We start from the raw sequence: 24,327 nt of genomic DNA, 5'->3' as shown, positions 1-24,327 counted from the left end.
GAATGGTTCTTTTGAGTCGGATCCTTTTTAAATGAACTGGGTTGAACCGCTTCACAAAACTGGACATAATCAGTGAATCGGTTCATGAGTCAACAACTCGCATGAACAAGAACTTGTTCTAATTTCATAAGAAAATAAATAACATTTCAACCAAGATATTGTGAGTCGATTTTACTAGTATTTCTTGTTTCTACAAATTATATTTTGATTATAAAAGACTTGTTTTTATGAGTTGATTGCTGCAACAAACGGAACTAGGTCGGGGACATGTAACATTACAACAATCACTCTTATTAAGAAAACACATACAGTATATAAGTGCTATATATTTCACTGGGACGCTTTTGGAACGCTTTACGTGATGACGTAACGAATCTCTTTTTGAACTCGTTCTTTGAAACGAACTGTTCGAAAGATCCGATTCTCGGAAATGCTTTCCCAATCGCTACAGCCAGTCCGCTCACAGTGCGTGTGAGAACTGGAATGCTACTCTTAATCAAATTCAATTTGACAACAAGAAGTAGGCTATTTCGATTTATGCCAACATTTGTCCTTAATCCACTTAAGAAAATATGTTCAAACTTCATATTTAGAATTCTTTATTATTTTTTTCTAACATAGTATAGCCTAACCTACGTTTTTTTGCTCGTCTGATTCGGGAGTCGTAAAACAGACGAAAAGCAATAAGATACTTGATGCAAGAATATTGTGGAAGTGCATGGCTAACGTTACATGTTTATGTTTGAATGCATGCACACTCAGCTAATCGGAGTACCTGCTCACCAATGACGATGCGCATTCTTAGTCAAATAGCCCCCTCTTTAAAATACCTTTTGGCAACAGGACAGGTCAGCCCGAGGAATTTTAATTGACGGAACATTCTTTCAGCTTCTCACCATAACAAAGGGGGTTGCAATCGCATTCCAGTGAATGCAGACAGACACCGTGCTGAAATTTCACTCTCACACGACAAGTGTTGACCCTTGTGCGCGCGTGCTCCATCTCGTGCGAAAACCTAAAAGCATTTATTGTCTTTAAAAAGCAAATCAATCATTTTTATACACCGTTCACGACACAATGAAACAGCTAGGCTATAGCCTACTATTTAACAATCTGTACACATACCAGTCAAGAAGTAGTACTAAATAAAGTGCTACATGGAAATGAATGAACAGTCAACATGTCCTGACATGCCTCAAACTGGACATAATGGAACTTTAGTAAAACCTAATTTCATTGTCTGCCTGAAAACAGCAGCCAGTGTCATGCAAAATCTGCTCATTTTACTTCACTCTAAAAGTGGAAATGAATTGGACATCAATCAGTGATATTATGACAAAAAATCATCTGCATGTATAATTTTATAACTGTCAGTATACTCAAGGTTCATAAGATTTATTTTTTTGCAAATAGACAGGCCCAACACCATTCATTAAACAGCTTGTGATAGTGTATTAGATAAGAGACAACGTCCACTAATAAAAAATACTTATTGTTTGTTAGTGTTTAATATAGTGTATGAAGCATCTTGTGACATTAGGCTAACATAACAAGTACACTATGGCACTCTCTAGTGGTCTAAAGTTATAAAGCCAGTGTAAAATGACTGCATGAGTGAGATTTTAGCTTAATCTGATTAAAGTTAAATTAAATTAATACATCTTTTAGAAATGACCAGTGTCAGGAGGTGTGTGAGGAAAGCTTGGAGGATGCCACCTTAGTCATGGACTTCTTTCTCTGCTACCATCGGCCATCCGGTTCCACACCAGCCGGCTAAAAGGCAGTTTCTTCCCACAGGCCATTAGACTTCTGAACATTAAGTGTAGTAACACAACTATTGGCCCCTCAATACAGCCCCATAACCACCACCACAGCACTTCTAACACACACATCTTCAATGTAAAAATAAAAATACACGTGTATACTCTACTTCTTACTGTATTACTTGTTTATAATGTGTGTACTGTATTGTATAAATCCTATTTTGTGTATATTTACTGTATTTTGTATATTTTATGTATGTTATGACTTGTAAAGTGCATTTTCTGGAGTGTAAACCAAAGACTTTCACCCACCACTACACAGTTTTGGTGGTTTGACAATAAAAAGTGATTTGATTTAGTGTGTGTACTGTCATTACAATCAATCTGATCTGGTGAGCAATTGGTCAGTCTGGGACTCCACGCTGTTTTTGATATGTTTGGCACTTTCTGCCAGAAAGAAAGTGCTCAGGCCTTTATTTGCATTCCTCATGTAAACCAATCCCCCTAATCCTCACACCAAACACATTACACTCACTAGCCTATTAATAGCAGTAACAGCAACATTCACCTGTGCAATAAAAAAAAATTACCATACTTTGCATTGAAATTTGTAATACAATCTAACGCACGTTAGTGTTTCCTCTGAAACTTAAATAAAAGTTGATTTTCAAAACAGTACTGTGTAACTGTACTCTGTAATCATTTGTTATGGTCTTTGTAGGTTTATACTGTGTTTTAAATAAAGTACACAAAAGAATAAAAAACAGCAAAAAGGTGCCATATATTTTCCAGTTTACAGGACCCTTTGAGCCACAAATAAGCTACTTAAAAATGTACATGAAACTACATAAAAACCCATGTTAGACCAACAGAATTCCCCCGAATGTTGTCCCAACTAGCCAAACTGTCTGAATAAAGAATCTCTAATTGAACGGTTTTTAGTTCCCAGCATGCATTGCCGCATGATTAAATAATGTGGTTACGGTTATACCATAATTGTTTTGCTATTTGCTGACTTTTTAAAATGTAGCTGTTGGTTTGTCATTATTGTTAGTTATTTGTTGTGTTGTGATTTTAAGAGCTCATCTTACATTTGCTGATTATCGCCGTTCTTGATGTTTGTGTGTCATGTTTTGAGGTCTACAGTCCCCTCCACTAATATTAGCTCCCTTGGTAAATATGAGCAAAGGAGGTTGTGAAAATACATCTGCATTGTTCATCCTTTTGATCTTTCATTCAAAAAATTCACTAAATTCTATCCTTTCATTTGAAGTAAAACAATTGAAAGTGGGAGGTAAATCACATTATGAAATAAATGTTAATGCATGTTGGCCACAATTATTGGCACCCCTAGAATTCGTATGAGTGAAATATCTCTTAAGTATATTCCCATTCATATTTATGTGTTTTTTTTTTTTTTTTAGCACACCAGGGTGACTAGGAGAATGAAATTGTCCAGTCAGGACTTCTTGTTCCACATGAGTATAAATATGAGGAAACACAAAGGCCAAATTCCCGTAATCATTCATCAAGAGCAAATTTTACTTCTTAAATGTCACACCACGAATTTGGCTCATGCAGGCTCCCCTGCTTCCCTCAGAAGCTTCTTTAACAAAAGCGATCCTGCCTTGCACGCTATCCCCTTCTCTTCCCCAGAAGAAAGAAGACAGAAGAAACAGCGGAGCTGCGGGACCAAGTAACCAGGCTGTAGCAAGCTCATGTCAGCCAAAGCCCCGTGCCTCGCTCTTCCCTCAGTGCAACAATTATCTGTTGCTCTTCACCCGCGAAGACCAGCGGTCCTCATCTGCATGGTTTCATTTGGAGGATCCAACGAGGACTTTGACGACACTATATGTCTGGATGCCTCTGAAGTGGAGGACTGGGCAAACTCCGGCAACCAGCCCTGTTCTTACCGGCAGTCCACAAAGAACTGACCAAGTCATGGCGATCCCCCTACTCAGCGCTCTTACATTATTCCTCTTCGTCTGCCCTCACCTCTGTTGACAGCGCAGAGAGAAAGGGGTACACTAAGCTTCCCAAGTCGGAAGAGGCCGTAACCACTCATCTCTGCCTGCCCACGGCCCTCGGCTGGAAGACCAAAGCAGCTCATCCCTCCAAGCCGTGCAGGACCACTTCAGCACTTGGGGTCAGAGCTTACACCACAAATGGACAAGCTGGATCTGCCCTGTATACAATGGGGGTCCTTCAGGTCTACCAGGTCAAACTCCTCCGTGCCATGGATGAGTCTGGACCCAACCCAGCGGACTTCAAAAAGCTGCGCTGCGTGACCGACCTCGCCCCTCCCGCCACTTAGTCCGCAGCCCAAGTGGCCAATTTGGTGGTCCTCGAGCACCACCTTTGGCTTAATTTAACAGAGATCAAGGACGCCAACAAAACAGCTCTCCTTGACTCCAAGGTCTCCCCCTCGAGACTGTTCGGTTCTGCAGTGGATGGCTTTGCTAAGCGATTTACAATGGCCCAGAAGTCGTCGCAGGTGATGCGCCACTTCCTTCCAAAGTGGGCCAGTTCTGCTGCTTCTAGTCACCCTAAGCCTTCGTCAACTCAGCAGCACACCAAGCCAGTGTCCACGCCTGCTCAGCCCCAGCCCAAGGTAGAACCCAAGGTGAAGCAGCGCTTCCAACCCGCTAATCGCTAGTGTTAGGTTTACCCATTTCCCAGGCACCAGGGCCCCTGCCCTAAGTTAGTGCTGGACCCTGAGCAGCAGCCCAAACAGCCCTGATGTTTTGTGCACAAAGAAGAGGAGGCTAATACCCGTCAAGGCCAGACCACCCTCAGAGTGACCATGTGTTCACCTCCCTACTCCCGGTTTATTTCTGGGAATTAGAAGCTCTGTATTTGTTGTAAATACTGGGTCTGCCCCACCAGTGGTATGCGTGCCCAGATTCCCTTCCGCTGTTATAGCGAATCAAATAAACAAATAACAACTCACAAAAAGAGCATTTCTCCACTTCATTAAACAAAAACTCACCATCTGTCCCCCACCCAACAAATCTCATTCCTGGGGGCAGTCTTCAACTCGGACAAAATGCGGGCCTGGATTTCGCAGGAGTGTTGTCTGAAGAATCAGGGGTTAGTGCGGTCATTCAGAATCAGGGACATCCTTCCCCTAAAAACATTTAAGATGCTACTGGGCCTCATGGCTGCAGTTTCCAGAAGGAAAGAAGTCATGACGGACGCCTCCAAGATGGGTTGAGGCGCCCTATGCGACGGCAGACCAGTTTTCAGCTCCTGGATGCAGCCAATGATGAACTGGCATATCAACTGCCTGGAAAAGATGGCAGTGCCTCTGGACAGCATGACGTAACCTCAGCGCACGTAACCTCGGATCCCTGAGATAACAGGAACTAGCATTGTGTAGCATGCTGTGCTACTACACTTGCACACGAGTCGACGCTACTGCTCCTCAGTCGAAAACATTCTGACTAAAATAGCAATCAGCGTGACTTAAATAGGCAGACAGCCCCGCCCACTTTGGTGGGGTGAAATGCCATTTGTCTGTGCAGGTGCACAGACATGAACCAATCAGGCTTCAGTATTCAGAGAAAAACAGAGTTTTCCCCATACGCATTAGTAAATGACGCAATGCTCCTTCCGGTTATCTCAGGGAACTGAGGTCACGCTAGTAACCAAAACAATTTTTTATGTTTTTCAAAATATTCTATTATGCTCACCAAGGCTACATTTATTCGATCAAAAATATAGTAAAAATAGTAATATTGTGAAATATTATTGCAATTTAAAATAGCTGGTTTCTATTTGAATATTTTTAAAATGTAATTTATTCCTTTGTTGGTAAAGCTGAATTTTCAGTAATCATTACTCCAGACTTCATTGTCACATCATTCTAGTATGTTGATTTACTGTTAATAAAACTATTATTATTATTATTATTATTATTATTATTATCAATGTTTAAAACCATTGTGCTGCTTCATATTTACACTTTGTGCACTTTTAAATTAAACAATTGGACCTACTTTATATTAAGAATCTTTAACTACTAATATTTAAATTAATAATGTGATATAATGAACTTATTGTGTACATGCATGTTTTACATTGTACTTACATTCACATAAAAAACACCTGCAAGTAATTACATACATCTATATTTACACTGTTGACCCCACTCTTACATCTTAACCCACCCTTAAACCTACCCGTACCACCAAACCTGTCCCTAACCTTACCTGTATTAGACCAAAATAGCACCAACAAACTTTTTTTGCAATCCAACATAAACAAGTACGTTGACCCTAACAAATAGTTTTTTTTTTTTTTTTTTTTTTTTTTTATGCAAGCACACAGTGATTAAAAACACCAAATATAAAGTGAGGCTGAACAATTAAATGGGTAGTTTTAGTATACAATATTGTATACAACATACAAAGCCTGGTTTCTCCCAAGGATTTTTTCTCCATTCTTCTGGACTGTGACGCTATTTTCTTCTGGAAACAAACTTTGTTGCATTATTTTCCTGTTATCTCTGAAAAGCTGCTTTGAAACAATCTATATTGTAAAAAGCACTATATAAATAAATGTGACTTGACAATATATTGAGTTATTAGGAGATATGGTTCTAAAGTTTTACTGACTTATTTACCGGAAAGATAAAGGCTCAACCACATTTCTCTGTATGTTGTAGACCAATGTCAAACAGTTTAAACGGGAACACAGTTCAATTTATGCAGCCTACTTAGAATAGATGCCTTTAATAGGTCAATGACTGGACTCTGGCCTATATAAAACACCACAGTTGAGCATTCAGTTTGAATATATCCATGGAAAAGAGAAAATTGAGAAAAGCTGTTTTGTGCTCCGACATTGAAGTTAAAGATAAAATTGTAAGAGTAAATCACGTTTTAAAATGATGTTTATGTTTAATCTTATATTTCTGAGAATAATCTTGTCAGGAAAAAAAGGCAATACTATTTTATTACAGACTACTAGACATGAACTGTGAATAATGATTTTTTGTTGTAGTTGTTGTTGTTGTTGTTTAATGCTTATTCTGAATAAATAACTGAATAAAATAATGTTTTAGAATACATGAGATTTTTTTCCAGAAATTACATTTTTCCAGCCTCTGATAAGAATTAACCAAATAAAACAGACCTTTCAATGCTGAATCAACACGACACCAACCAATAAAAACAGGCTGGTCAAAATCCCTGGTCAAAGCAAAATCCATTATAAATGAGTGCACACATGGGATATTCAGAAACGTATCATCTGCTTAATCTCATCTTTCTATTCATTACTTAATATTGAAGCTGAAAAACTGCAAATGCAAAGCAAAAGCAAAAATAAAGAGCTGCGATTTGCTTGAATTATAAGCTTAACACTTCAGCCAAGCAAATTACTATGCCCCTTGACATCTAGTCAACAGAATGTCATCTATTGAATTGTCAGTCTAAGAATTTGTATCTCAGTAAAGTATACTGCGAGCGAAAAGTGAAAGCACATCCTGGTAATGAAATGCAGTTTAACTTTAGATCACCTGCACTGAACTGTTCAGTTAAGACACATGTTAAGGCACCAGCACATATAACAACAGAATGAGATTCTCACACTGCCTCCCTAATTCTCTCCTTCATATGCTGCATCTCATAGACACATGAAAACAAACAGGACAACACAAGAAAAGCAAAAAAAAAAAAAAAAAAAAATTCACGCTTCTCTTAATTCATTAAGGTTAGTCATTAAAAGCACAATCCTTTCACCACTCAAATTACTTTGGGTCTCTTTTGTCAAGCTGAAACAGATCCAGCATATCAAGCATTGCTTGTCTGATATTGTTTCCAAAGCGATGAGAGTCCTGAAGAAAGATGGGAGAAAATACAAAAAACTATGAGAGAAAACACCAATTAATCAAAAACAAGGTTAGCCATGTATCCTATCTGTTCAAAAGTTCAAATGGTCACTTCCTTGGAAACTGGCACAAAGTATCAATAATAAAATTAGAAGTTGCTGCATCCAGGGAAACTACTGTGGCTCTTTTTTATACATAAATTACTCGCGCCTCAGAGACGAAACGCAGTAACAAACGCCTTCATGTTATCTTGCCTTCTGAGGCAGATGCCTGATATGCAAGATAGTTTTGGGAGGTAATTATAGCAAATTCATTACAGACTTTGGCTAAGGCATTTCAGAATTACTTAACATTGAAGATGGTGTCAAATGAGATTGGTTCACTGGTTAGTCCAGCACTTTGTGTATTGTGACTGATTCCTTAGATTATGTGTGTACTCACGGTCTCAAGACTGGAACGCTTGGAAGAGATGTGGAAATTGATGAGTTTTTCTCCAATAATCACATAGGCCACACCATAACCATCATCTGCAACCTACCACAGACCAAAAAAAAAAAAGTTAAATCTGATCTTTCACTAAGCATTTTAAGATTACCAGATTATGTATTTTTTGAAAGACTCACCGGTCCAAAGCCTCCCCCACTGGTCACATACTCTGGGTGTCTCACCAGGTCAAACAGCTCCACCTGCTGTAGGGGAGTCTGACTGGTGGAGAGTTTCCAAGGCTCTGACAGCACCTGTAGGGACAGGAAGTCGGACATTTTGCATTCAGTTGCATTGAATTTTGTTAAAGAATATCAGCTACTTGTCTTTAAAGGCAGAAATGTCTTTTATCATTAATTTATCATGAAACATGAGGGTCATCAGGACACTTAATTCTCATTAGGCATTAAAAAAAAAAAAATTATATTCTAATATATACACATTACTGTTCAAAAGTTTGGGGTCCGTAAAATGTTTTTAAAAGAGGCCTAATGCTCACCAAGACTCTGTTTACTTTACTTTTAGCAGAAATATTATATTATATTATATTATTACATTATATTATATTATCAGGGTTTTTCCTCGCTCAAAACGAGGCGGAGGTGGTAAAATCCTGATCATGTATTTTAATAATAAGATAATTAAATGTATATTTTTCGTAGACCATCATACATTGTGTTTCCCACAGTATTTTTGTGAGTGGAGCTCGGTACCTTTAGGGGGGTCCGGGGGTATGCCCCCCTGAAGAAAAGTTTTTACATTTTAAAGATAAATTCATTAATCTGGTGCACTTTGAGTCACCCGAATCCGCTGTTAAAAATAAGTAATCCACCTGCCCGAACCTATGATATTCTTTGATTTAGATATCTGCATCTGATCATCACATTACAATTATTCAAATTCTCAGTGTTAAGCATGATAATATGGTAACATATCACACTGAAGTAGACTGATTTAAAATTAACATTTATTTAAAATAAAAGTCCATCACAGTTGGATTTTTTGAATATATAAATAAGGAATGTTGAAAAGAATGATACTTTGAAACTAAACCGCCAGTAGGAGGCGGCAGGCGACCATGTTCATGAATGAGTCATTGAGTCATTCATTCAAACGATTCGTTCAAAACGCTGAATCATTCAGTAATGAAACATGGCTGAGTGTTGCTGTGAGATGCGTTATATGGTTCTGCTGTGATCTTTGTTTGGAACTATTTTCGCTGCTGAAACAGAACAAAAACAGTCATTGCGTCTAAAATGTAAGTGACTTAATTTTAACTATTTGTTTATTGAAATGTAATGAAGTGTATCATTTTTAATCGTGATGGTATTAAGGAAAACAGCACTCTAGTTGTGTGATGTTTCTTAACTTTATAATATGTAATAAATAAATGACAACCTCAACAGCGCAACTTTGTTACCGTCAGTACATTAATTAGGGCTATACAGGCTATCAACTCGCCACTTATATTAAATTAAATTAAATCAGAATCATCCGTTTTCATCTAATACAAACCGCGTTTTCTGTGATTCCCTAGTTTTTTTTTTTCATTCTTTTTATTTTTATTTTTAGCGTTAATGTCGAGCACTGGCATATGTTTTCCTTGATTGGTTTTCCCTGAAGAGAATTACGTTGTTGAAAACGAAAGTAAAAGAGTGACGCACGTTCATGGCGTTTTACCGTCACGAGAGTGGAAAAAGTGTATCTGAGAATGTGACTGTCTGAGTTTTGTCGAGAGCAGGAGGAGGCACGAAAATTGACGGAGTAATTCTCGCCTTGTAATTCTCTATGCAGAAAAAAAAAAACTAATTATATTATTTACATTTTAATTTTATTATAATATTATTACAATTTAAAAGAACTGTTTTCTATTTTAAAGGTGCAGTAAGCAATTTCTGAGAAACGCTGTTGAAAGTGGATCGGACCGAGCACCACAACACACTTGTAGCCAATCAACAGTAGGGGGCGTGTCCACTCATGATGGGGGAGGAGAGAGAGTGAGCCAGCAGGACATTTGAAGAAAGACTGTAGAAAGAGAGATGGCTGAGAGGGACATTACAAAAGAGAAATGGTCAGAGGAAGATCACTGGAAAAAGGCAGAAGCTTTAGGACCCGCATTAGTATTAGAAAAGCTTTCCAGCACTGTAGTTATTAGAGTTTCTGTTGTTTCTGCTCCATATGCGAGTAATGTTAGTTTTGCTGTTTCACAGAACCAAGATATGCTGTTGTTGTAATGTTAGCTATAGTAACATTATAACATCATGAGCATCATTGTTTGTCTGGAGTAGGCTTGCTTCGATAGTCAGTGTTACCGGTGTTACCAGTGTTCAGCCGCTACACTGGTTACATCACTTGCTGACCGCGGCACCGCCCCCCACCGTCGTTTTGATTTTTTATAGTAATGAAAATCATTTAGTTCAGTTAGAGAACAGACACTACAATTAAAAACTCAAGGCATCTGCTCAATTCAGCGTGACTTGTGAGCCGAACAAGAGTCACAGCACAGATCAGCAGCAGGAGTCAGATTTCACCTCACTTCGCCCGTTACGCCTCACTCTTGACTGACAAGATGATGGCGAAATATTTGTTTTCAAAGCGAAATGTAAAAACAATGAGTTTGTCATTGTACTGTTTTGTTGTGTTGTTTTTTATTAAGAATAATAATGAACCAACCAACCAACCATTCAAGCAATTGCTGCTCCCGAATTGGCGATTATTGGGCATTCATAACGGTGCATGTCCACTGGCACAGAGCAGAGCGAGCCTTTTCAGTTCATTCCTATGGAAGTTGAGGAATTCATTGAAAACGCTCGCTCTGTTCTGCACCAGTGGACACGCACCATAGGCAATTTAAAAGCGAGGTGGAAAAAGAGGAAAAAACTCCAACGTCTCCCATCCCCCCCCCCCCAAGTGATACCGGGTGTTGTCACACATCGATTAACCGGTGGAAAATGTCCTCACCGTCACATCCCTAATCTGGAGCTGGAGTGCTGCTGGCGACTAACAATGAACTCTTGCTTGTATACAGTGAGGAAAATAAGTATTTGAACACCCTGCTATTTTGCAAGTTCTCCCACTTAGAAATCATGGAGGGGTCTGAAATTGTCATCGTAGGTGCATGTCCACTGTGAGAGACATAATAAAAAATAAAAAATCCAGAAATCACAATGTATGATTTTTTAACTATTTATTTGTATGACACAGCTGCAAATAAGTATTTGAACACCTGAGAAAATCAATGTTAATATTTGGTACAGTAGCCTTTGATTGCAATTACAGAGGTCAAACGTTTCCTGTAGTTTTTCACCAGGTTTGCACACACTGCAGGAGGGATTTTGGCCCACTCCTCCACACAGATCTTCTCTAGATCAGTCAGGTTTCTGGGCTGTTGCTGAGAAACACGGAGTTTGAGCTCCCTCCAAAGATTCTCTATTGGGTTTAGGTCTGGAGACTGGCTAGGCCACGCCAGAACCTTGATATGCTTCTTACAGAGCCACTCCTTGGTTATCCTGGCTGTGTGCTTCGGGTCATTGTCATGTTGGAAGACCCAGCCTCGACCCATCTTCAATGCTCTAACTGAGGGAAGGAGGTTGTTCCCCAAAATCTCGCAATACATGGCCCCGGTCATCCTCTCCTTAATACAGTGCAGTCGCCCTGTCCCATGTGCAGAAAAACACCCCCAAAGCATGATGCTACCACCCCCATGCTTCACAGTAGGGATGGTGTTCTTGGGATGGTACTCATCATTCTTCTTCCTCCAAACACATTTAGTGGAATAATGACCAAAAAGTTCTATTTTGGTCTCATCTGACCACATGACTTTCTCCCATGACTCCTCTGGATCATCCAAATGGTCATTGGCAAACTTAAGACGGGCCTTGACATGTGCTGGTTTAAGCAGGGGAACCTTCCGTGCCATGCATGATTTCAAACCATGACGTCTTAGTGTATTACCAACAGTAACCTTGGAAACGGTGGTCCCAGCTCTTTTCAGGTCATTGACCAGCTCCTCCCGTGTAGTTCTGGGCTGATTTCTCACCTTTCTTAGGATCATTGAGACCCCACGAGGTGAGATCTTGCATGGAGCCCCAGTCCGAGGGAGATTGACAGTCATGTTTAGCTTCTTCCATTTTCTAATGATTGCTCCAACAGTGGACCTTTTTTCACCAAGCTGCTTGGCAATTTCCCCGTAGCCCTTTCCAGCCTTGTGGAGGTGTACAATTTTGTCTCTAGTGTCTTTGGACAGCTCTTTGGTCTTGGCCATGTTAGTAGTTGGATTCTTACTGATTGTATGGGGTGGACAGGTGTCTTTATGCAGCTAACGACCTCAAACAGGTGCATCTAATTTAGGATTATAAATGGAGTGGAGGTGGACATTTTAAAGGCAGACTAACAGGTCTTTGAGGGTCAGAATTCTAGCTGATAGACAGGTGTTCAAATACTTATTTGCAGCTGTATCATACAAATAAATAGTTAAAAAATCATATATTGTGATTTCTGGATTTTTTTTTTTAGATTATGTCTCTCACAGTGGACATGCACCTACGATGACAATTTCAGACCCCTCCATGATTTCCAAGTGGGAGAACTTGCAAAATAGCAGGGTGTTCAAATACTTATTTTCCTCACTGTATACTCTTTGTGTACTGTATGTTAATTTTTTGGTTCTTCCTTGTTGTTTGTTCGTCATCTTCGCTTTATTTTTCAGCAAGCATTATTTTGCTTAGCTTCTGCTAGGATAAAGAGATATCCACTTTTGCATTGCGCATTCGTGCATTTTGGGGGCGGAGCAATGAAGGGAGGGGTGTGTTTGTTTGAGTTGATTTCAAATATCAAGTGTTTCTCAGAAATCGCTTACTGCACCTTTAATATATTTTAAAATGCAATTTATTCCTGTGATGGCAAAGTTGAATTTTCAGCAGCCATTAATCCAGTCTTCAGCGTCACATGATCCTTTGGAAATCATTCTAATATGCTGCTTTGCTGCTTATTATCATCAATGTTGAAAACAGTTGTGCTGCTTAATATTTTGGGGAACTTTTTTTTTCAGGATTCTTTGATGAATACACAGTTCAAAAGAACAGCATTTATTTGAATGTATTTTTATGTAAAAGTATTTACTGTCACTTTATTACTTTGTTCACAATTTAATGCATCCTTGCTGATAAAAGTGTCAACTTTTTAATGATAGTGTAGTGTATGTACTTTTTAATTTCTTATATTCTTACTTTTTATTTTCTGAATCACTTAAATGCTGTAACACACCTCTTGAAGGAAAGGGGAGTCCTGTCCAAGGTACTTAGACACTACGTAGAGGCAAAAGAGATGGCGGTCAATGCCATGACCAGTCATTGCCATTCTGTACATCTGCTGGTGTTTCTCAGAGGCCTGGATCAGTAAACGAAGTTTCTCTTCTCTCTAAAAAATACAAGAGAAAAAAATAAAAAGTATTATTGTGTTGCCCTATTTCCGCAATCTGCACTGGTATAGTGCACCCCACATCCCAATGGGTTTTAAGGGGTATTTTTGACATGGTACCGTCTCATTGTTGGTCATGGCATGGACAAAAGCACAGGACTCCACGGTGCAGGAGCGCACAGTTTCTGTACGGCCTTCTCTGAATAAACGTGTCATGGATGCCTCATAAGTCAAGCAGAATTTTCGTTTTTCCTGTACAATGAAAAAACATTGACATCACATTTCACATTTTCAAATGAGCAATAAGCAGGCATAACTTGCTACAACTATTTATACTTCAGAAGTTCACTGATAGGACAGTTCACCCTATAATGGGCCAGCTGCAGTGCGAGCTGGATGAAGGCATCTGGACTGGTCTTGCACTGCTTGATCAGGCCCTTTCCAAAATCACTAAAGGGGATGATGTGAGAGTCCACATCATCAGCCAAAGCCGTGGCTACAGACAGCGAGTTGGCAATCATAGTTTGGCACTGCCATGAAATACGAAGCACAAGAGACAGAATATCAAACAAGTGAATAGCTTGGCTCCATCATATCCATTCAAGCAAGATGTGAAGAAAGAGTTAACGGTGTTTTTACTATGAAGTGTATCATACACAGACCTCAGATGGGATATTCCACTGGAGTCTTTGAGGTCCAGGCAGATTAGGGTGAGGTTCTCCTTTACAGTGGCCATCTTTTGTGTAGCCCAGCTTAACAGGGTCCATCGAGAGTGCATGCTTCATGAAAAATATCATCAAGGTTTACATTAGAAGCAGACATATATCATTTCATGCATGATAAATAGGAATTAAAAGTGAAACACAACTGATGTACACTACCATTCAAAAGTATTTGGTTCGGTAAGAATTTCTAACTTTTTTTTTTTAAAGAGTCTCTTATGCTCCTTATCTATAAAAATAGTAAAATTGTGAAATATACTTCATTAATACTTTTTCAAATGTTATTTATTCCTGTGATAGCAAAGCTGTATTTTCAGCATCATTACTCCAGTTTTCTATGTCACATGATCCTTCAGAAATCATTCTAATATGCTGATTTGGCAATCAAGAAACATTTCTTATTAATGTTAAAAAATAGTTGCCGCTTAATATTTTTGTGAAAACCATGATACTTTTTTTCAGAATAGTTTGAAAGTCCAAAATAACAGCATTTATTTGAGGCAGAATTCCTGGTTACATTATATTAAAAAAACAAACAATTTAATGCATCCTTGCTGAATAAAAGTAATAATTTCTGACTGATTGACTCACAGACAGTAGTACACCAAAAAAGTAGTGTGTGTGTGTGTGTGTGTGGATGTACCTCCCAGAGGTGGCCAACGATTGGAGCATCAGCCCAACTGTGTTCTGCATTAAGGCCTATTGTTCCATTTTTGAAGACAACGAAGTTTATGGACTTATCAAACCACCTAAGGGAAGATGACCATTCAAATTTACACATTATATAAAAGCTACTTAGAGGTACAGTACTGGTTCCTAGAGAAAGAAAGATTATTTTCATTTTCAGTCATCTTTAGTCAGATGCATTTACATTGTGGCTTTGCCTCAGATGCAATCAACTCTATCTGTGTCTTGTAAAAGTGTGAACTAAATGGCCAATATAGAAGTATGGTCCAAAGAAACTGATGGGTGTGAATGATAAAGAAACAGCATTGCTCAGAGTAGATTGCAGGGTCGATCGATCTCCTGTGGGAGGTCCTAACAGGTTTCTATTGTATGCAGCCCTTCTTACCTCATGTATAAAGTTCTGTCCCACAGACAAAACTTTGGGTTAAGATTCTTTGAAGGCCGACACGCTAACATCGCTGCTGAAGAACTGTACTACACTACAACTACCTTCAATAAATTCTACTCCCCACAAGAAATCTGGTCAAGCTTACTTATTGAGAAATCGAATACATTGGCGAAGCACCCAAACAACTGCTCAGCCAAATATAGAGAAATGTAACAAGACTCACAACAACCTTTTCAAAGGGGCGTGGAAGGAGATGGTCTCTCTTAACACATGCTATGGTTTCTTTCTCACCTGTCATAACACTTCCCATGGAGCAGCGATTTAGCGTAACGGTCCAAGGACTCCACAGGGTTTTCTGGATCATAGCGCTGCTCTGTGTCATCCAGTGTAACAAAGAAAGCAGCCTTCTCAACAGCATCCAGAGACTTCTTGTTCTTGCCGTGTCTGAGGTAGGCATTACGGGCACATGCCCAAGGCACTCTGACACAGTCACAGATACAGAAAGCAAGCTTTTACTTCATCTAAAATGGTTTAGACTGTTTGCTAAAAACTAGTGACAAATAATAAGTAAAAAAAAAATAAAGAGAGAGAGAGGGAGGAGTAATTAGTAACTAAAGTACCTAATTTCAAACTGACAGCCCACTTAAACTTTAAAGCAGTTACAAGAGATCAAACAAACGAAAGACAGGAAAACGGTAGCGACTCCTGCAGTTGGGTGTGTAGTGAATACCTGTCCCCTGCGGTGAGGGCGGCGAGGGTTTCCTCTCCAGGCTGTGGCTCTGACGTGTCAGCCAGGATCCTCTCCATCTGTTGCTCTATCTCCCGTGGCAACAGTAACCGCCCATCATAAAACATCCATACTTTAAAGTAACGGCCCCGATGATACACCACAATATGCCTGCTGTCAGACATATGCTGAACGGAGTCTACAGAAAGAAAGAAGGTCAATTTACAATAAATATTTACAACGTTATTATGATTATAAATTAAAAATGTATATATTAACAAAATGGTTTAAATGTTTGGAGTCAGTAAGAATTTTTTTAATTAATATTTGTATTTAGTGACAGTAAACAAAACTTTGGGTTAAGATTCTTTGAAGGCCGACACGCTAACATCGCTGCTGAAGAACTGTGCTACACTACAACTACCGTCAATGAATTCTACTCCCCACAAGAAATCTGGTCAAGCTTACTTATTTTATGTATTAGAGAAAAGTGACAGTAGAGACAGATTTTCCACAAAGATATGAAGCAGCAACTCTTTTCAACATTGATAATAATAAGAAATGTTTCTTGAGCAGCAAATCAGCATATTAGAATGATTTCTGAAGGATCATGTAACACTGAAGACTGGAGTAATGATGCTGAAAATTCAGCTTTGCATCACAGGAATAAATTACATTTTAAAATACATCAAAATAGAAAACAGTTATTTTAAATTGTAATAATAATAATAATAATAATAATATTTCACAAATATTAAATTTTAATATAAAAATGTAATTTAATTAAATTTAAATTATATATATATATATATATATATATTACCAACTCCAAACTTTTGAACAGTAGTGTTTATAAAAAAATATAATTAATAATAATAATAAATAAATTAATTAATTAATTAATAATACACACATATATATGTATATATAAAAAAATAATAATAATATTCAAACTGAGTGCAAATTATCAAGGGAGAACTAAGGTGAAAGTTAAAGGTGAAGTGTGTAATTTCTTGCACCACTAGAGCCAAAAATCTAAATCGGTTTCCTAAACACGTCTGCCATTTGTCAGTCAAACAAATTGTCCTGTCCATTTATACTTTTTTTTTTTCTCTGAGAAAACTTACAAATGACTTATGTGTCTCTTATAAACCACTTATGAACTGTCTCTCTATGTCTATTAAACTAGAATAGGAGAGTATTTTTTTTAAATCAAGAAATTACACATATCACCTCTAAGAACGGTCTTCTATCCAAAGCAACAGTGCAGGAATGAGGATGGGTATTAGAATAGGACCTGCATCTAATGTCCAACTGATTTCTTAGTTAATAGTACAATACACACTTTAATACAATAATAGTAAAATAATACATGAGTGTTACAACATTCAGATGAAGTTGAACAGGGATCTTTGACGAAAAAGCAATCCATTATTGAATTTCTAAGGGAATTTTTTGTGACAATTTCTTGAAATAAAGGGGCACTAAAGGTGCTTGTTTTGGTCAACTAAAAAAAATATAGTATGGCATATTACACTTGTAACCTAAAATATAAGGCAACAATAATATATTTACAAAACAACCAATCCACACCTTTGGAGTATTTCCATCAGCATTCCTAAGCTTGTTATCATAAGCTTGTTATCTTTCCCAGTAGCAGATTTAATTGTGCACAATGGAAAGCAGGTTTGGGAGAACTTTGCCCTATAACATGAATTTGCCTCAAAGACAACTGTGTCAGTGTTCAGTACCTGTTTCTATGCCTGGGATGCGACTGGTGTTGAACATGCGCTCATACTGGGATGAGCACATGGGGATGGTGTTTTGAAGCATAAGCTGTGAAGCAGAGAGAATGGCCATAAATCACTGTTGGGTGGACCAGAGAGAGAACTATGCAATCATTAGTACGCAATGAAGACTAACTAGTGTCCTAGTTTAAAAAAACCGCAATGGAATGGAATGGAGAGGGATTTTAAGCAGCACAGTCCTGTGTCACCAGCCTGTCAAAACAAAGTCATTATATTATTGTGCATAAGAAAAAACTGCCAGCTGCCAATGAACATATACAATAACATATCTATTACTCTGCTAATAAAAATTACTGATGACACATGACCAGCGTAGTAGACAGAAACTGGCCTATGGTGCACAGACTGGCTATTCTTACCGCTCTCCAGGCCTGGGATGCGGCATGTATTAAATAGCCGTTCCCACTGGGCAGAACAGAGTGGAACTCTGTTCAATAGTGCAAAAAGCTGCACCATTATGACCATATGATCAGGAGGCATGAAATATAGAAATATTTATTGCATTAAATAAAGAGATAAATATCCATAGCGACAGGCCTAATATTAGTTAGGGCAATCAATCATTTGTGACAAGAGGGTAGAAATTATTACAGTGCTATTACTTATTGGTTCTATGGCTGTGAAAGTCTAAAACTATAACAAATTTTATCCACCTTTATTATGGGGCAAAATGGTAAATAAACGAATCTACCCGTTTACTCAACAAAACTTGCTTATTAAATAAAAAAAAGTGATTTGTTTACAGTAAAGATGAGGTACAAAATATGGTTGATCGTCTAACCGGCTTGATCTGAGCACGGTCCAGCTTCCCCCTGTAAAGCATGATTGCATGAATGATGTTGCCGGCTCTTGCTGCTTGTAGATGTGTGGGAAAGGCATAAAGAAAGTCCTGTTCAGAGGGAAATAAAAGAAACAAGGAGTTTTAGATACCAAGAATGCAGGTATAATCTAATTGATATAAAAAAAATAATAATAATTACCTAAGATTATCTAGGGCCCTGTTTACACCTGGTATTAAGATGTGTTTTGCTCGATCAGATCACAAGTAGACAACGCTAAATACAGGTGTAAATGGGGTCTAAAACGTTTTGAGCTTGTCCACTTTCGACCACTTCCAGAGGTGGTCGAAAACGCATTCGACCGGATTGCTTTCGTAGTGTAAACACTCATGTGGTCGAATACATTTGAACAGCCACAAAAGAACACCCGCTCACCGTCTACGAACTTAATGTGTAAACATTACGGGAAGCGAGTAGCCAGGTGGGATTTAAACATTGTCGGCTGAAGACCCAAGTTTGGTTTGAAGACAAAAAACAAACCAAGCACCATTCCTGATTTCTAACACATGCTACCAATCCGACGTGGTCTTGCAGCTATTGGAGCAGAAATGAAAGCTGCTGGTCTCTATATGTTTCTCTGTCGTCTCCGGACGCGTTCATATGTAAATTGAGCATGCTTATCTTTAGCCTGACGTCGTCATACTCAGATTCTAGTCAGAATGTGAGTCTGAGACTGCTCCATAGAGATTTGATTATGGGGTGTGTCTCAACCGAACCAGGAAAAAAAAAACCTCTGCACTCAATTGGATAGACCTACAACCAATCAGAGCAACGGAGTAAATGACGCATGTTCTTCATGCATATTTTCAACCAACAAAATGTCGCGGCTTCTACAAGCATTTAATAAAAATAAAAAAAAATTTTTTTAAAATGTCGCGGCTCTCTGTTCCTCTTTTAAAATGAATGCGCTGCCGATATCTTCTATAACAGACGCGATGGCGGAATCTACACATGATGTTTCATAAACAAAGTTCGGGAGGAGCACGTACAAATAATCAATCCAATATCAACTTGTCATCAAACAATACCATGTCTAACGTTACCCTATATCAGCATGAGGAAGCATATTCACTCTGTCAACTTACCTAACACTCCTTGACAGTTTTTCAGCATCCCTCCACCACCCCGAATCCTCACTCTTGTCTTGTTCTCTCACAACCAGGAATACGGGGGGAGTATGGCTACCGAGCCCACAGCCCTCTCCTCGGACAGCACGTCATATACGCATTTATTCTATCAACTTATTTGTGTGAACTCTTATACGCATTTATTCTATCTGACTTATTTGTAAATGTGAGCTCGTGAAATCTCAATTCTCCAGCAGCAGTCGTCTTTGTTGTAAACTAATTCAAATCAAGCGCTCTTTGGTGACGTGGATGATTACGTTACCGTTGCTCATCTGTCCATCATCGTATAAAGCCCGCCCTGACAATTTGATTGGTCCGAACAATTTTTGTTCGGGCATAATAGCTCCTCAACGGAGCGAGTCCAGACCGAACTTCCCGACCAAAAAATGTTGTGGGCGGGGTTCGGGCTGGCACCCAGGCTAGCTTATCTTGTCCATTAGATCGAATAATCTGAAAAAACCCATACATTTACCCACCCATATACCCTCCCCTCAAAGAAATCAGGACAAAAGTGGTTGAAAGACAAAAGAGATGGATTAAAATACTAGGTGTAAACATGCATGTGCATCTCTCCTTTACTTGTGACTTAATACCAGGTGTAAACAGGGCCTAGCAGACGATAATAATATATCTAGGTACTCTACTGCACCTTGTAGCTGAATATGAATGTGAGGCTGGCAAGTACTATTTACCATTACATAGTAGTTGCTGTTAACCATGATTGGCCCACGACTTCTCAAGTAGATATATTCTTCCCACCAGTCACTGACCTGAAACACACACACAACGATGCAAACTCAGAGGTGAAATAGGTTAGACAGTCAGTCATTTCTGTTATGCAGGAATTTTCCCCTTCCCCATCATGTATAGTACCGTTCAAAAGTTTGTTTGTTGATACGTTTTTTTTTGTTGATAAGTCTCTTATGCTTATCAAGGCTGCATTTATTTGATCAAAAACACAGTAAAACAGTAATATGTTTTCAAAATTATAATTTAAAGAACATTAAAATAGCAACATTTATTTTAAAATAATAAATATTTTAATTTATTAACGTGATGACAAAGCTGAATTTTCAGTTCTGTCAGGACCACCATCGTCAAATATGATTGACAGTTAGCATACAGTTAGGATTGGCGGTTGGGTTCTGTTCTGTGCAAGAACTCCCTGCGCATCCATGCAGCCTAGCATGGATAAGAGCAGGGAGTGCAGAAATAACCCCCCTTGGGGTAAACAGAACAGAACCAACATGAATGTATTGCAGATATCATTAATTCAAGATTTTAAAGTACAACATAATTCGAGAATTTATTCTGATTCAAGGGGAATCAGAATGCCATACTGACTGGACAAGAGGAGGAGCTGGGGATGGAGGAGGGTAATTAGCTTCTGAGAAACGCGATAGCTGCTGATAATACTGAAGGAGCTTATATATGAATACAGTGATAGGCGTCGTACTCCTATAGGTAGACGTGTATCAGCTGAGAGTCAGCTGCTGCAAGCTTGACCAAGACGCCAGAACTGACGCTACTACGCTTAATCATCATTACTCGTCTTCAGTATCACATGATCCTTCAGAAATCATTCTAATATACTGATTTGGTGTTCAAAGATTTCTCATAATCACAGGTGTGCCGCTCAATATTTTTTGAAAAACTGTGGAAATATTTGTGTGTAAATTAGAATGAACTAATCAGATATGCACAAATCACATGGAGTATTTGTCACAGTGGACCCAATTTTTTTTTTTCAAAAGGCAAGTAGTTTGTATCCCTGCGACATATATAGGAGAAAATATAACACAACATAATACAAGAACTTAAACTGCTGCTGCAGTTCTTCATTGAGAAGTAACTGATATGTAGAGTAATGTGTTATACTTACATAATTGGTGGCCCACCAAGACTTCAGTTTGAGGTACCACTGAAGTTTTGGTCCAAGGTTCTTCTCAAAGTCAAGTGCAAGACTCTGCATTCTTTGGTGTTCCTCATCGCTCAGCAGTGGCCGGACTGATTCAAGATACTACAGGTTCAAAATTTCAAGAAAACAAGAAATCACAGCTAAAATTCACACTTATAATCAATATCTCACTGTCAGGGAAGTCAAAAAGATTAGTATTAACTTAAATCCAAGCATGTTCCTTATGAGTCTCAACAAATGATGGTTTATAAGTTCAAATCAAACCTAAGCTAGTTTATTTTTCTAGTACCGTTCTCAACAGCGTGCATGTTTTAGTAAGTTAATACTTCATCCACGCTGTGCTACCTACCTCCAACATCAGTAGATAATCACCTGAGCAAGTTAACTCTGAAAACAAGTGATCAAAATCCACATTGAAAAAACTAATTGAAGAGTAGCTATTCCTGGGTTACCAGTCTGACTCTGACATTTAACTGAACAAATCATCTCAAATAAATATATTAAACTGAAGAATAGTTTTGATCGGGTTGTTTAAAAGATGAATAATTACTCTTCTCATGGTGTCCTTCACAGATGGCAAAGGTAAGTGAGGGAGCGTTGTCTGGAAGCTGTTTAGCATTGGTGTTTGCATGCCAGAAAAAATCTTCACTAGCACCTGCAAAATCAAAGAACAAATGATTAAGTACAAATAAGGGATCAGTATAAAGTGTTCCAGAAAACAATGAAAAAAAATAAAATAAATCCTCAATGTCATACATACAAGCCATATTTGAAGTTTCCAGGTCATTTTGCCACGGGCACCATACATCCAGCCATGCCAGGACAGCAGACCCTTCAGGACAGTCCTCATGCAAAATATGATGGCAATCCACAGACCCGTGCCCACCATGACACCACCAACTAACATTTGCTTTTGTGCAGACATGTACCTACTGCAGAAAGAGAGGCATAAGAGGAGCCTGATTGAGAATAACCTCTAATATGCACTAATGCAATTTAGGCACTTTTTAATGTGTTGTGGAGTAACAAAAAGCCCAAACGAAACAGACATACCTGACCGGGACATGTTTGCCAAGTTGGACGAACAGGCCTAAGGAAGGGTCCACTTTTAAGTAATGCGCTCTTCCCAAGTACCCTGCCAACACCAGCATGAACCCTGGTGCGCTCCCTGGGTACACCCCTTTCAAAATCCCATTCTGTGAAACACAATGAAAAACGATATTCTCCAAGACAGTTTTAAATCTCCAAATTGTCTTGAAAAGGTAGCCAAAAGTTCCAGCGGTAGAACATGTAAGAAACACAATCCTAGTACCTTAAAGCGAATGAATTTCTTCTTCCAGGAGTGAAGTCCAGAGAGGTAGACCTGCCGAAGAGCCTCATGACTGAGCTGAAGGTCAATGCCATCAGGGCCAACGGTGAATTGAAAGGCCACAGCCTGATGAGCTTCTGCCATACTGGATCACTGCTAACAATTCTACAAAAGAACAAAATTCTTCAGTCCAGAACACAAGACTAAGTATAAATCATGGCAATGTGCCTTCATATTGTTATTTACAAAACTTGTGACTCCAATGATTGTTATATAAACCTGCCTTTTCACCTGCAAATAAAATGACAAACCAAAAACTAATGCTCAATTACTTGCTTGCTTGACTCATATTTCACATTTAACTTTCCAAATTATAATAAAGCCATGAATATTTCTCAACCATTGGCTGACCCATACACGTTAATATTTAAATCACACCGCCATATTACATATTAAGACCACTTCGATTTTGCAGAGCTTTTAAAAACAACTTTTTTTTTTTAGCTAGAAAGATAATAAGAAAGAAAAGAAAAGAAATGAAATATGAAAATATAATAACACATAGCGATGCTTACAGACCAGACCTGATGATGTGGCCGTCTTTTCATCTATATAACAAACACAACTAAGTCACGTGATTCAATGCAGGAAAACAGACAATAAATGAATCGCAAACACTTTAGACTCTAACGTTAATCCTACTGAATACAAATCCGACCCAGAGTTGTTATCTACATGTGTGTGTGTGTGTGTGTGTGTGTGTGTTGTGTTTACTCAGTGAGCTATGTGAGCTTAGTCAGCTAACCCAGTGGACTGTTGTATTGTATACGTCCATGATGACGAATATGTCAAACTGCCATGTGCCGATACTTACCGTCGTTTTATTACTTATTCTCCAGGCCAGACCTGTAAACGTGATCAAATTAAGTGTACAGTCGGACATGCATTCGACTGAATGGCACGGTGAATCCAGACGTTTGTTTTCCTGACTGTTACTTTAAACACAGTGCAGTAGACACATATAACTTAGCCCGCCCACTCTGCATTAACCACACGACTAAAACGTTGCGGTTACAAACTAGTTTAAAATTTTGAAATAGCACGTAAATAGGGTTAACGTTACTTAAATGTGATATTAAAATCAGATAACTTTGACTATTATTATTAGACATTAGGGGCTGACCTTCATCATCCAAACAGGTCCTTTGAGAAATGTCGAACTCGGAAGTAAGTTAACCAATCTGGTTGCATTAAACTGGGTCGCGTGCTTAACCGCAAACCCAACACGGAAGTGAATGCTGAGTG

General features: G+C 38.6%; 1 protein-coding gene across 4 annotated transcripts; it reads right to left on the bottom strand.

Annotated features, from left to right (window-relative positions):
• Positions 1–6,078: 6,078 nt before the first annotated feature.
• cpt1aa (carnitine palmitoyltransferase 1Aa (liver)) lies at positions 6,079–24,315 on the bottom strand. Of its 4 annotated transcripts, none has more exons than XM_084405138.1 (19): positions 24,206–24,315; positions 23,026–23,187; positions 22,767–22,909; positions 22,474–22,645; positions 22,264–22,368; positions 21,678–21,815; positions 20,488–20,565; positions 18,611–18,718; positions 17,773–17,857; positions 16,025–16,220; positions 15,586–15,774; positions 14,863–14,968; positions 14,160–14,276; positions 13,863–14,027; positions 13,618–13,749; positions 13,345–13,497; positions 8,220–8,333; positions 8,038–8,130; positions 6,079–7,602 (listed from the first exon to the last, which is right to left on the bottom strand). In XM_084405138.1, the coding sequence occupies exons 2-19, from the start codon at positions 23,164–23,166 to the stop codon at positions 7,516–7,518; spliced, it is 2,322 nt and encodes a 773-aa protein (XP_084261264.1). In that variant the 5' UTR covers positions 23,167–23,187; positions 24,206–24,315; the 3' UTR covers positions 6,079–7,515. The 4 variants fall into 4 exon arrangements, with proteins under 4 accessions (XP_084261264.1, XP_084261263.1, XP_084261265.1 ...); XM_084405137.1 differs by having other exon boundaries at positions 23,897–24,236; XM_084405139.1 differs by lacking the exon at positions 24,206–24,315 and adding an exon at positions 23,598–23,808.
• Between the last annotated feature and the right edge of the window lie 12 nt (positions 24,316–24,327).

The sequence above is a fragment of the Rutilus rutilus genome (genome assembly GCF_951802725.1).
Source record: "Rutilus rutilus genome assembly, chromosome: 3".
Classification (NCBI taxonomy): domain Eukaryota; kingdom Metazoa; phylum Chordata; class Actinopteri; order Cypriniformes; family Leuciscidae; genus Rutilus; species Rutilus rutilus.
This window is presented reverse-complemented; position numbering and strand designations above follow the sequence as displayed.

Coding starts and splice junctions, on each gene's coding strand:
- cpt1aa (XM_084405138.1), bottom strand. CDS start 23,166: ATGGCAGAAGCTCATCAGGCTGTGGCCTTTCAATTCACCGTTGGCCCT. Junction 16,221..17,772: donor CATCCCAGGCATAGAAACAG/GTACTGAACACT, acceptor TTCTTTCTGTAG/ACTCCGTTCAGCATATGTCT. Junction 14,028..14,159: donor AGTGGAATATCCCATCTGAG/GTCTGTGTATGA, acceptor ATTTCATGGCAG/TGCCAAACTATGATTGCCAA.